General features: G+C 38.0%; 1 protein-coding gene across 1 annotated transcript in view; it reads left to right on the top strand.

The window, feature by feature from the left end:
- Window positions 1–14934, top strand: part of LOC134575355 (alpha-2-macroglobulin-like) — a 66394-nt gene that overhangs the window by 16062 nt on the left and 35398 nt on the right. Inside the window, exons 6-16 of the mRNA XM_063434636.1 lie at window positions 519–687; window positions 4553–4637; window positions 4975–5095; window positions 8484–8598; window positions 10049–10158; window positions 10319–10480; window positions 10703–10930; window positions 11407–11470; window positions 11676–11821; window positions 12800–12949; window positions 13442–13612. Of these exons, the coding sequence (XP_063290706.1) occupies window positions 519–687; window positions 4553–4637; window positions 4975–5095; window positions 8484–8598; window positions 10049–10158; window positions 10319–10480; window positions 10703–10930; window positions 11407–11470; window positions 11676–11821; window positions 12800–12949; window positions 13442–13612 (1521 nt within the window). The remainder of the gene's footprint in view (window positions 1–518; window positions 688–4552; window positions 4638–4974; window positions 5096–8483; window positions 8599–10048; window positions 10159–10318; window positions 10481–10702; window positions 10931–11406; window positions 11471–11675; window positions 11822–12799; window positions 12950–13441; window positions 13613–14934) is intronic.

Here is a 14934-nt window from a genome sequence, read left to right as displayed (position 1 = left end):
GATTACATCCCTCTCCCCTTACTGATATGCCAGAAACCATTGGATACCATCTGCATTCTCAGCAGCAGCTCCACTAACATATAGTAGCATTAAGGTGGTGCTCAAATTAAGGGGCAGTTTTATGAAGGCAGGAACTGCAAACTAATCTTTAATGTAAAAAAAAATATTATTCCCATTTATGGGCGTTTATGGAAATTACATCAAGTTACTTAGGAATGTCCAAAAGGTTAGACTAGGTAAACTTAAATCATTTTTTTACACTTACATTCCTACATTACTATGTTATTGTGTAAGTGTACTTTGTTTATTTTATTTTGCTAAAAGAATGTGTCAAATGCTAATTCATCAGTGACATGGTATAGAACAGAACCATTTCATTGTACGTTCTAAGCTCAGGATTGTTCCACCAAGATTCATCTATACATGATGTCATTTTTAATCCTCGTTATCCAATCTTAGCATGTGATCATTTTATTTTAGTATTGCTTTTAATTATCTGTTGTTTCTCTCACCCCTAGGATCCCCAAAGGAACCGCATAGCCCAATGGCTAAATGTAGAGACTAATAGAGGGATCACTCAGGAATCCTTCCAGCTTGCCCCTGAGCCCATACACGGAACGTACAAAGTGGTGGTCAAAAGGCCAAAGGGACAACAAGTGCAGCACACATTCAGTGTTGAGGAATATGGTATGTGAATAGAGCATATATTCAGTGTAGAAAAAACAATTATACTTATACGGGAATAAGAATCTATAACAGGATTGACAAAAACATTGACTCCAGAGTACTATGATGGCCTAGGGCAGTGGTTTCCAAGCAGTCCTCATAGCCCACCAGCAATCCAGGATTTATGTAATTCCCTTTTTTATTCCAATGGAGATACTGACACAAGATGGACTGTTGGTGGGCCATGAGGATTGCTTTGGGAACCACTGGACTAGGGTACTCAAGCAAAATGGAATGTAGTCAGTGGACTTTCATAGCAAGTGTTGTAACAATCAGTTGCTGCCTCATACCATATTCAACATAATTTATAAATGGTATGTAATTGTTAAGCATGTATTATGGGGAAATAATGCCATTTCAAGGTTTTGGAGACATTTATAAACCTAAAACTATCTCCAAAAGGCCTTGATGACATATTTTTCTCATAATAAATTATATACTGACATGTACCCTATCTCAACCCCACCACAATGAAAAGAGTGACAGTCAGACACTGGATTATCTTACTACTTGGCTGACCAGCCAACCAGCCAACCAACCAACCAGCCAACCAAACGCTCCTACAGTTCTGTTAGCCCCCTGTACAAATATTCCTCAGACCTGTGCAGATCTTATGAAAACCATTGAAGAGTGAAGGCTTGACCTCATGTAGATCAAATTCTAGGTCTAGGTAACATTCAAAAAAATGAAACCGCTTTCAGTTCACAGCAACACAGAATGTTATCGGAAAAAGTGTGGAGATGAAAATGAATGCAAAGAATGTATTTACTGCTGATATGGCAAGCAAAAGCAGATATAGAGAAAGTTAATTCCCAGGTAAACCAATGTGCCGTATTCAGATTAACACAGCAAACACTTCAATAGGTACTAATTTAAATCCAATGGGTGACCCCAAGGACAGACAATACTCCGGTGGCTATAAGGAAAAGAAAGTAAATAAGGATTTTTTTCCCTTTTTGTGGCATAATTGGAAATGGCTGCATTTGTTTTTTAAAAATAAACAATATAAGAGAGTGCAATAAAAGTATATAAAATGAATAATAATACTATACAAAGTACTAAAATGGTAATTGTGACAAGACCAATCTCGCCACTGTGCTTTGGAGGAGCCTGGTTGCCCACCTGCTGCCTTTAGACTATGGCCCCATGTTGAAATGCTTGATTTTCCCCTGCAAAGACATGAAAGCCGGGTCATTCGGTGCTTGCCCTGTTTGAGCGGTGATACCCCAGATAGCTATGCCATGGAGCCCATTCGTATAATGAAAGACTATGGGAAAGACTTTGGCTCCATGGCAATTGAACTGTATGTGTGTGATCTGAGCGCCATTCAATAATAATGTGCGCTCAGATCTGAGCTATCTGGGGATATGTTGAATGTACCTGTTTGATGCAATGGCTGCAGAGTTATATATTTTATGTATTTTATTGTCTTTTGCTGTCATGTGTTCAATGGAGTTTTGCCTCTGTTCTTGGAGATAATTGGATTACTTCCCAATTATCTCCAGGATAGAAGACTCTGTGGAACTGGTTTTGGGCAGAAAAGCCATGCTTCATTTGGTCACAAAGGACTACGATCTATCTTTTGAACCACTGGACCAATTTGTATGATTTTGACTTATGTTTGTATTTGGAGTATGCTGATTCAGAAAATGTAAGTGAATGTGATGCATACTTTTAAAGTTATGAATAATGTGGAAAAACTGTATTTCTCTGCTTGTGATAATTACATTACCCATTGTGTAAGGTAATTGTATCACAGGCAGAGGGGAGGATTTTGTGTGGGAGTGTCTGAGTGTATTGTATGTGTTTATTGGTTGTTTTCCAAAACCCTGTGGGTGGTACTAATGTGTATATAAGAACAATAAACCCACAGCTCTGTCTGTTCCTGCTTGACCCTCAAAACGGAGCCCTGTCTTGTTCTTGGGGGGATTTATTGAATGCTGGTCCAGTTTGACTGCTAGGAGTGTAAACCTATTCGTATGGTTTTTCCTATTCAGCTGTTTACAGCATTCGTATGTTTGAGAGCATTCATATGCTTCTCCGGTTCGGTGTATTGGTGTCTACAGTAGCTGTGCCTGTGTCTCTGGAAGGGAAGATCTACTAAACGGCTGTTAACCCCTTTTATGCCTGGGGGTGCCATTACAGTAATCAAAAGCCACTAGATCCAAGATTTCCAAGATTCAAAGATTAACATATGAAAAGCTCAAATAGTAGCTTTTAACAGATATTCCCCTGTAATATATTATGGGGGAAAAAACAAATCAGATTAAAATAGTCATAAAGTCCCAAAGTCAATAGTAACTTTAAAAAAGGATATTTCCAAGTGTTGAGGGGGTGAAGGGGGAGGCGGAGAGGAGGGAGGGAGGGCCATGATAATAGTTGTACAGTGTTCTGTATTTTCACTTGATTTTTCTGTATCCAATCCAAATGAAACTATGTTTCCACCTTGGGAATAGAAGGAACACAGATATAGTGTAACACTGTTAAACTTTATTAAAAAGTCCTTTGTGGAACTCTTACACAGATTGTGGTGGTGCTTATTTCTAAGAACCACAATCAGGCATTGGTGCAGTACAGTGCAATAGTCTATAGATGGTTACCACTCCGTCGGTGTGATGCTGCGAACTGATCCTGTGCACTCAAGCCGGTGCAGACCTCTTACACCTCGGAAGGGCGCCGACTTGTGATGCCGCTGGACCTGCTCACAACAGGAGTGGCAGGAGTGATCTGTCAGTTTCTACGAATGGGATCTATATTCTGAGAAGCACAGGGCTAGTAAGATAAACACGGGAAGCACAGAACCAGAATATAGGGAGCCACGACATGTGCCTCAAAGACATTTACAAATAGGAGTTTTTTGGGTTCCAAAAATAGAATTAATCAAGTCCCAAAACAATGCCAATTCCAGAATTAGGGAATTAATAAAAAACTGAGGATTTAATAAAAATAAATGTTTTCTTCTGGAACATCTGCATTCGGGATGTTTGGTTCATTTGGAGAAAATTCCTACAGCGTGCAAATACAGGAAGAAATGTCTGATCTTTCTGTTTAACGGTCTGATCCACTGGTGAGCCTTCAGGTAAATCACAAACATATTATTTTATTTCAGTTTAATTTATATTTGGCTTATCTTAGAGGCTAGGCACCTAATTCTCCCTAATATCGCCATTTATCATTTCCTAACCTTTATGTCAGGGGTAGGCAACCTTCGGCACCCCTAGATGTTATGGACTACATCCCCCATAATACTCTTACAGCTAGAGTGCTGGCAAAGCATCATGGGAGGTGAAGTCCAAAACATCTGGCGTGCCGAAGGTTGCCTATGTTTATTTATGTCTATTGGGATAAAGGAAGTCATTTCTACAGAGTTTTCCTTTGATGACTCGTGAGGTCAACTTTTGGCTTAAAGGAACATTTCAAGCACCATAACCAGTACAGCGTATCTGACACCATAACCACTACAGCACACTGTAATAGTTATGGTGCGTGGAGTCTTCATTTAATGCAGGCATATAATAAAGGATACTCATATTTTGACAGTTAACCACTTCAACAACTTTGGTGATACTAGTTCTGTAATGGCTATTATTAACTCCTTTAGAGCAAAATGTTAGACAACTACCATATCATGACAGTACTGGTATATCAATTGTCTCAAAGAGGTTAAATTATTCTGATCTCTGCCATTCTCACAGAAAATAATAATAAAAAAAGACAAGATACAACTATAAATGATTATTATAATGATTATATTATTATTAAAAGTGAGCCTGAGGATGTGGCCATTAGCTTTCCCGGCATGATACATGTTTCTATTTTCCTATAGTTTTACCAAGATATGAAGTACAAGTCAAATTACCTCCTGTCCTCACTGTTGAGGACGAAGAATTTAGTGTGACCGTGTGTGGCAAGTGAGTACTTTACCAATCTATTGTTCTAAAATGTGGCTCGTTAATAATGCATTATTCCTTACAGTAGACAGTATTTAGGATTAACCACTACAAAATGCGGCTTTTTCATTTTTTGATATTTGGATGACTTAGATCCCCTTCTTCAATGCATATCTAAAAAAAAAAAAAAAAAATTAAATGTATATTTTCTTTATCTTGTGAGTAGGTATTAAATTGTACTAAGGAGCGGTTAAATTGACATATCGATTAAAATGTTTATTTGTTTCATGCTTTCTGTGTAGTGGTGAATAACACTGTGTGATTGACAGATTGGTAACACGCACGGTTCTCTCCCTAGGTACACCTACGGTAAGCCAGTAGCAGGGATGATCAAAGTCCGTATCTGCAGACAGTTCCAGCAGAGTTACTCTTCCTGTGTCGGTTATGAGGATGGTGTGTGTGAGGAACTATCACATGAAGTGAGTATAACTATAGAACTCTACAGATTCACTCAAATTACCTTACACCTGTAACCAAGCAGGTCGTGGTAGTGTTTTAATTAGTGGTGAAAGACTTTTAATAGTCTCTTATTTATGGATTATACCAGCGGTTCCATAGATCTCCCCGACTGGCCCACTAGCACTAAAATGAACCACACATGCACACGCACACACACACACACACGCACACACACTTTTGCCAACCTAAAAGTTTCCCATTACAAATAATTACACTAATTGGGTCAGTTAAATCGAGGAATTTGCAAACATAGCCACCTATCAATTAGCAAGTAGCAGCTCACTCAGCAACAATTTATAGCCAACTATTGAAACCAAGCCAACTCAACTGTTTAAGGATCTGCATTTCTTGTACAACCTCAGATGTAACCAATTTCTGGAAATTTGCTAAAGAAATCTCTTTTACACCCTAAGCACTCGCAATCCATATCTCTAAAAATTTGATCTAAAACAATGCATTGGCAACGTTAGCTATAACAAATACATCATAATGGACATTGTCACATCAGGGCCAGATTAAGAGTACATTGGCACTGGTGCTGACAATTATGATGTGCCTAATTGCAGAATCGTATTGACAGAAGACACTAAAAGTCATACCTCCCAAGCATTATGTATCTGGTGGAGGTGGTGCTGGAGGGAAACTCACCGGATATAGCTGTCAGAAAACAAATACCCCATGCTAATCTCTCACTTTCATCTTACAAGTAAATCCATACCCCCTAACAGCAGATCCGGTGAAGCAGGATGTCGGTGGTAAAAGGACGGGCCACTGATGCAAGTCACGTAACCAGAACCGCCCAAAGGTGCAAACATGTCCAATAACAGGCTGCCTGCTAATCATGCTGACTGGCCAACTAAGGGCATATAAAGCAGGCAGCACCCTGAGCATGGCATAAATGCATCTAATGATGCGCTCGCTCCACGCTTTCTAAGGACTGTGCCCTAGCACTCGCTGGCCCACTCCTCTCCTGACCTTCTTACTAGCAGGCAGAAGCTCCTGTTATACAGTCTGGGACAGAGACAAAGTATATGTAGTGAGTGTAGAAGAAAGGGAACATGCCACAGCGTTAGAGAGACCAGAGCAGCAAGAGCATTCGCATAGTGCACACAGTCAGCTTTACTTTACCTAATTTCCCTGTCAAACAGTCCACACAAGTTTTGCTCCCCTACATCCCTGTTAGGTTTCTATACTTAAACAAGAGCATGTGAAGAGTAGTAAAAAATTTTTTAAAAAATCTTTTTGTTTTTGTTTTGATTTTTTAAAACAATGGGCCTATTCTATGAGCCTGGAGCTGCAGCTCCATCAGCCCCTATGTTAAGCCCTGATTGACAAAATCACAAAACTAAACAGTGCTGAATCTGTTGGGGGTCATTGGCATGACATGAGAGCCATCTTGTATACTTTAATTGTCATGGTTTTTTTAAAAAGAAAAAAATGTAAAAAAAAATTAATTTCAGCTGTGCTTGATGTTGTCATAAATATAACGTTTAGGGAATTATAACTTGTATGTCTTGGCCATTGTAATAAGACAATAATACAATACAGAAACTATTACCTTTTGTTCAGTTCTATACAATTACAGCTTTATAACACGTAATGTTGTGTTAAATGTTTTTTCTTATTTGATGATATAATAACGTCAGACACATTACAGTGCAATATAAAGGCATATGGTTGCCTGCGCAGAGGCTTGTAAATCAAAGTGAGTGTACAATATTAGAAAGTAAATATGCATATACTTTGCGAGATGATAAATATCTAAAGTTTCAAAAAGTGTAGCATACAGGTTTATGATTAATAGAGAAATTCCAAAAATCGAGGTGTTTGGAGAGGAGAACAAAGGTCCAACTACCAAATCACACTTGACTGAGGGTGTGCCCACATGGTGGGTGCTAACTCCCCTGGTATACAAAGTAGAAAAAATAATAAATCTTTAATAGAAAATATAAACACAGTGAACGTGAAGAAACTATATAAAATATACGGGGTACAGGAGTGGGGACTGGAGTGGACAGGAGTGACTTTATTTTTCTTTCCCCTTGCATTATATTTTGATCCCGATTTATCTCACTAGTGTAATCAGCACTTTCTCCATTATTGGACTATTACCTATGCAATAGGATTAGGGCTTGCCACAGACTCCAGGGAAGGACATCCTGTCTATTGGACATCCCTCCCAGAATAGCAGTTCTGGAATATTCATGCAGACATTTTGGTATTATAGGGTTCTTTTCTAGTACGTTGCATCATCCATGCAGACACTCTATCACTACGTGATAGTCTGTGAAGCTAGCTCTCCAGGTGGATGCATGGTCCCAGTATCTGACAGCACTTTTTCACAGCCAATTTTTTTTACTATATCTACCCTGTTGCCTCCCATACTGATAGTACAGCCTCATGGGCCAGTCCCCACTCCTGTACCCCGTATATTTTATAGTTTCTTCACGTTCACTGTGTTTATATTTTCTTTGAAAGATTTATTATTTTTTCTACTTTGTAAACCAGTGGAGTTAGCACCCCCCCATGTGGGCACACCCTCAGTCGAGTGTGATTTGGTAGTTGGACCTTTGTTCTCCTCTCCAAGCACCTCGATTTTTGGAATTTCTCTATTATTTATCGCTCTGGGTTAGGCCCTTTATGTGTTGCCCACTTAGTCCTTCTTTTGACTCCAGGACTAGGCATTTCTAGTTCTGTAGTCATTTATTTCTCTCTAAACAGGTTTAGGATTAACAGTTGGAATGCACAGTTATGCTTTATACGAAGCTGTGAATGGTGCGTTGTACTACAACCATATCTAAAGTCGTAAGAATAATTTCAATGCATGTAGTAAAACAAAACACTTTTACACCTATGTAGCTCAGGTATTGGTTGCAGCAGGTCTATGTGAAAGTTAAGCCTTATACAGTTTGTAATTATTACAACATTAGAGGCAATACGTGGCATGTATTTAGTTAATTGCTCGGTCCAAGTTACAGGTGCAGATCTTTAAATAATGAACAGGTATACCCTATTGGCGTCTGACTATAGCGGGGTAGGGTATTAAAGGCATAAAGAGCGAGTCATCCTAACTGCGGCTGATCCTTATGCTTTATCATATAGAAATTAATTTAAACTAATAATGTGGCTTTGTGGGAATAATGTATTATTAGGTGAGTGCATCTCATGTCGAAAAAGGAGCTAATCATTTTAAGGACATAAAGCTCCGGTCTCTTTCGGCCAAACTCCCATTAACACGTTATGTTGCAGTGTCTGTGCTGCAGCCCTGAAAAGCACGAATGATTTAGGATCAGCTGACTGGATTTCACCCAAGATATTACTTTCATTTTATTTTATTTATTATTTAAGGCGGGACCTGACGGATGCTACTCTGCTGTGGTTCAAACTAAACTCTTCCAGTTGAAACGCACAGGATACCATATGAACATCAAAGCAAAGGCCAAAATCATAGAAGAGGGAACAGGTGAGATTACAGAGACACAACAGTCACAAAAACAACTTTAGCTTAATGAAGCAGTTTGGGTGTATAGATCATGCCCTGCAGTTTACCTACTCAATTCTCTGCCATTTAGGAGTTAAGACACTTTTGTTCATGTTTATGCAGCCCTAAGTTTTTATCTCCAACTCTGTAAATTAAACTTTAATCAGACACAGGAGGCTCCTGCAAAGTCTATCAAGCTATTAACAGTGCAGGAGATACACAATTCTAAATTAAAAAGAGTTTGCAATAAAAGCTTTGCAGTTGAACAAACACTAACAAGTCACATGACACCGGGCAGGGAAAATGGCTAATTGGGCCCAATTTGGACATTTCCACTTAGGGGTGTACTCACTTTTATTGGCAACGGTTTTGACATTAATGGCTGTGTGTTGAGTATTTTTGAGATGCCAGCAAATTTATACTGTTATACAGGCTGTACACTTACTGCTTTACTTTGCCATTTATTCAGTGTTGTCATATGAAAAGAGATAATAAAATAATCACAAAAATTTGAGGGGTGTACTCACTTTTGGGAGATACTGTATATACCTGCCAGTCAGAGTATATAGTGAATGTACACCGAGACAAGGGCAGTGAAACATGTAATTACATCTATATTAGATATATACATTGGTGTGCTAGACTAAGTCTTGTCTACACAAAATCTATTCGTCATTATGTAAGTTGTACAGTCTGAACCTAATGATGGCTCTGTGAAAAACTAGTAGATCTAACTTAATACAAATGTGTCAACCCCTTGTTTGTATAATGCAACAAGCCATTAGTAAACTGAAGAGCAACTCTGTTGGGATGGGCAAAAGGCTATCCTAACTATAAGATAAGGCCAAGGACTAATGAAAGTATTTAGAATATTGGGCAGACTAGATGGGCCGAATGGTTCTTATCTGCTGTCACATTCTATGTTTCTATTTGACCGATAATTTGAGCAATTAAAATGACCCAGTATAGTTAGAAGTGTTTAGACTATTGTCCAGTTAGGGTATAGTTACAAATAATTGAGCCAAATTTCTATGTACCCACAGTAAATTTTGCCTAATTTTAATTGGAAAAGTATTGCATGGTAACCTCCCAATGTTTCTTCAATTATTACAATTTAGAAAGAGGCGATGTCCATGTCAACGTAAGGGTGTCCCTTGGTTTAGGTGTCCAATTTTTTTTATCTCAATTCAACTAGACAATCTGCATTATAAGAGTCCTAGGGGGTCACGTTTTATTTTTCATTATGCTTTTGTTTGGTGACATCTACACATGGGCTTTCACTGGTCCATTTTTTTACATCCACCTTACATTTACCATAAGTGCTAGCATAAAAGATTTGAAGAAGCTTCACGTTCATTGCTCTGGTGGCTTATGTGTTAGATTGTCCATACAGGCTTGCATTGAAACTAAGGCAATTATTTTTTTCCATCAGGCGTGGAGCTAACAGGAGAATCATCTACTGAGATCAAGAGCACCTTAGCTAAGGTCTCATTCCGACAGGTGGACTCTTACTATAAAACTGGCATTCCCACATATGGACAGGTAGGTAGAGAGCTCAGTGGATTTCCACATTGAGATACAGTATTGTATATCACATTCCCAGAGCTTCAGAACTCATAAAAAGAACTGAACTATCAATTAGATCTTATAACAAGCATTCTAGATTTTGAGACATCATTGATGATGTAATCCCTTCACACAGGTTTTCTTAGAAGATGCAGCTGGAAATCCCTTGACGAATGAGACAGTAACAATTTTTGTTGGACACGATGGAACAAATTTCACTTACACCACTGGGCCTGATGGCACCGCGGATTTCTCAATTGACACAACTTCATGGCAGGGGCATTCTGTGCAACTCCGGGTAAAAGACTTTCATTGATAACTTTAGGTCAAAATGTTACGTTTTTTTGTTTGAAAGTAAGATGTAAATGAAATTGAGAACTATTTCAGAATCTAAATTCAGTGATAGGATATCATTATTATTATTATTATTATTATTATTATTATTATTATTATTATTATTATTATATTCTAACCATTATTATTATTATTAGGATATTCTAACCATTTAACTGTATTGCAGGCATCGTACAAGACACAGGCCTACTGTAGCAGTTACGGCTGGGTGAATCCAATTTATGAAGAACAGTCACTGCCAGTAAGACGCTTCTACTCCAGGAGCAATAGTTTTTTAAAAGTCAAACCCATACATAAGACCCTTCATTGTGAAACTGTACAGAAAATCAAAGTGCATTATGTTCTGACAAGTATGGGAATCGGAACGACAAAAGAAGCAGTGTTCCGTTATGTGGTGAGTACCCTCCTACTTCATACACATCCAAAAACACTTATAACGGAATCATGGTTTTTCCAGAGATTAGGATCATAGGCCATGCATTATTCTCGGTTTCCTAAGAGTGTCGAGAGGCAAAGTGAATCCCACACCTATACCAAAGCTCACGCTTACACCAAAGTACTTACCTAGTCAATATATGTTCTGTGTTATATACTTTAGTAGCTAATGAGCTTTATTGAACCAACTGCACTTTATAATTATCAATTGCTCTGTATCTCTATTTTCTTCCCCCTTCCCGATCTTTTTGATTACTGCACTCCTTAATTATTGTTTTAGAAATAAATAAAGTTGAAATACTGAAAAGTAGCACTCTCCTTAACCACCCTCCATTCCACTCAGATTCAATATAGTCTCAGGATGTTGTTGTTAAATTGAAAACATGATTGAGAGATGATCTTTAACAGTAGCAAATCTGTATTTCCTTTCTACAGATTATGTCAAAAGGAGAAATTATAACATCTAAGCGACATACCGTACTGCTGATTGAAAATCAAGGTGAACTTGCCTTTAATTAAATTATACACGTGTGTATTGATACATTTAGTGGGTGGATGGAATGTTACTGCACATTACCTATGTATACCTACTTTGCAGTCAGCAATGGTGTAAAATATGGGATACAAATAAATTCTTATTTATATTATTATTATTTATTCCACTGCACTCTGCATGCTAAAATACTGGTATTTTTTACACACAGATGCAGCTGGGCACTTTTCTTTTGAACTGCCGGTGAAAACTAATATTGCACCTTTGGCAAAGGTACTTGTTTTCCTAATTTTGGACAGCGGAGAGGTCATCGCAGATTCCATCAGCGTAAAAGTGGATAACTGTTTCCAAAACAAGGTAACAAGACTTAGGTGTTACACTGACTTTTTTTTTTGCCTCTAATATCTGCATTTAAAGACACACTTCTAGCAACATAACTACGACAGTGCATTGCAGTGCCAGAAGTGCCCCCCATGTAAAATCTGATACCGTTTGCTAATGGTTTGACTTCTTACCTGGGGTCTTCTGGCCACCAGTCTCTTCTTCCATTGAGAGCCAGAAGCTCTTTGCTAGGGCCAGTTCATTGACCAAGATCATCAACTGATCGATTCTAGCAAATGAGCTAAGCCCTGCTCAAAGCAGAGCGGTAAGCCGGTACCGACTCTTGTAGAGGAGGTTACTGTCACCTGATGGACTCCAGGAAGTTCTCAAAGCATTGGCAAACTTTTTGACTACATATATTGGGGGGCACCAGATTCACTGTACTGGTCATGGTGTTTGGAGTGTTTCTTTAACTTTAAATTATTTTCTTCACTATCTGTTTAATATTTATGAAACTCTATACTGGCTATAGAAAGAAAGTAAATATGTTTGAAATATCGTTACTTATAATGTGTGGGCTATTGCAATTTGAATTTAACTTGTTATTATTATTTTTTTTCTGGTCAGAATCAATACTACATAAACAGTGGGTACATATTGTTTATACTATTAACAACTATTGTATGGGAATACACTATTTAGCTTTTTTTCTTTATATATATATATATATATATATATATATATATATATATAAAACTCTGTTACACTAGCTAGAAAACATTAAAATACTGAAGCCTAGAGACAGCTAGCTAGCGACAAGTGCTGATTCTGAGGCCTGGGATTCTGGTTCCATCTACCAGAAACATGTGTGGTTTGGATACCAATCATGCTCTAGGTCTCCACCTTTGTCTCAAGAAGTTAAAAATTCTGGTTAAAGTCTGGGACTGATTGGTTTGATTAACACAATACTAGTAATCTCATACTGTGGTTAAAAAGGTGTCTTTCTGTCCTCAGGTAAAACTTTCTTTCTCTCAAACTCAATCACTACCCGGCTCAGAGACCATCCTCAGTCTCCAAACTGACCCAGACTCTCTGTGTGCCATTCGAGCTGTGGATTCAAGTGTTTTACTCATGAGACCAGAAGCAGAATTGTCTGCAAAGTCGGTAAGGATTAAATATTATAAAAATAATGGTTTACCTTAAACCGCAAACCTGCCCATGTAGCAAAATAATCTAACAGTCTGAGACTCCCAGGCATATGCTAAAAAGAAAATATATATAAAATAAACATGTGCTCACTCCATCTTCAGTTGACAGGACTGTCAATCCCAGGTATATAGCACTCAAATACGAAATAAACTTCTGATGTGCAACAATTTAAAATCCAAATTGATTAATTCTCCAAGTAGGGATTTCAAATCAAAGTAGACTTCCAACCATACCATCAGTAAAATATGATGCCTTACACAAGTAGAGCTGACTCCAGGACAAACTCGATATCTATGTGTTTCGTATAACATTTTATTAATTAAATATTATATCATGAGAGCAGACATATTATTCCTGTAACTTGGCCTGATGATGATAACTGAGACTTGAAGACCATGAGATCATAGATTTCCTGCCAATAACAATCTACAACATCTCATTTTCCAGGTATATGATCTGCTGCCCCTTAAAGACCTGTCTGGCTATCATTACGATGGGCATTACATGGAGGAGCCACATGATGAACCCTGTGTGAAGGCAGACCCCATCTTTCTCAATGGCTTTTACTACAACCCAAGTAGCCCTGACTCAGACATTGATGCCTACACAATATTAAAGGTATGTAAGCTCTTTAGTCACTCCCCCTCTCCCCCCCCCCCCCACACACACACACCTTACCTTGTTCTTATTTTACTGTTTTGTTATGTCCTTTTTGGTTTTCTGGTCATTCCTGATATATAGATAACCACTTAGTAAATTGTATCAATTTTTCATGGGGTTACCAACTAAGTACAACTTTTCAGTGAAGAACAAGTATAAAATGAAGCAATCTAATGTATTTTAAACAGTACTGCTACTACTATTAATACTATTAATAGAATAATAATAAATTAATCAAAGCTTTATTGCTCAAATGTTTAGAAAAACAAAGAAAATAATTGGCTAGACAATAGTGAATTTTAAACATATGTTATCAGTTAGGAAGAACAGCTGTTGTTTGCGTCATAGAAACATAGAAACATAGAATGTGATGGCAGATAAGAACCATGTACTTTACTGTGTTAACCTCTACCACTTCAGCTGGAAGGCTATTCCATGCATCCACTACCCTCTCAGTAAAGTAATACTTCCTGATATTATTTTTAAACCTTTACCCCTCTAATTTAAGACTATGTCCTCTTGTTCTGGTAGTTTTCCTTGTTTTAAATATAGTCTCCTCCTTTACTGTGTTGATTCCCTTTATGTATTTAAATGTTTCTATCATAGCCCACCTGTCTCGTCTTTCCTCCAAGCTATACATGTTAAGATCCTTTAACCTTTCCTGGTAAGTTTTATCCTGCAATCCATGAACCAGTTTAGTAGCCCTTCTCTGAACTCTCTCTAAGGTATCAATATCCTTCTGAAGATACGGTCTCCAGTACAGCGTACAATACTCCAAGTGAGGTCTCACCAGTGTTCTGTACAATGGCATGAGCACTTCCCTCTTTCTACTGCTAATACCTCTCCCTATACAACCAAGCATTCTGCTAGCATTTCCTGCTGCTCTATTACATTGTCTGCCTACCTTTAAGTCATCAGAAATAATCACCCCTAAATCCCTTTCCTCAGATGTTGAGGTTAGGACTCTATCAAGTATTCTGTACTCTGCCCTTGGGTTTTTACATCCAAGATGCATTATCTTGCACTTATCCACATTAAATGTCAGTTGCCACAACTCTGACCATTTTTCTAGTTTACCTAAATCATTTGCCATTTGGCTTATCCCACCTGGAACATCAACCATGTTACATATCTTAGTATCATCAGCAAAAAGACATACCTTACCATCAAGACCTTCTGCAATATCACTAATAAAAATATTAAAGAGAATGGGTCCAAGTACAGATCCCTGAGGTACCCCACTGGTGACAAGCCCAAGCTTCGTATATACTCCATTGACT

Source organism: Pelobates fuscus, chromosome 10, assembly GCF_036172605.1.
Source record: "Pelobates fuscus isolate aPelFus1 chromosome 10, aPelFus1.pri, whole genome shotgun sequence".
In the NCBI taxonomy this organism is placed as follows: domain Eukaryota; kingdom Metazoa; phylum Chordata; class Amphibia; order Anura; family Pelobatidae; genus Pelobates; species Pelobates fuscus.
Note: the sequence above shows the minus strand (reverse complement) of the source record. Positions and strands in the feature narration are given on the sequence as shown.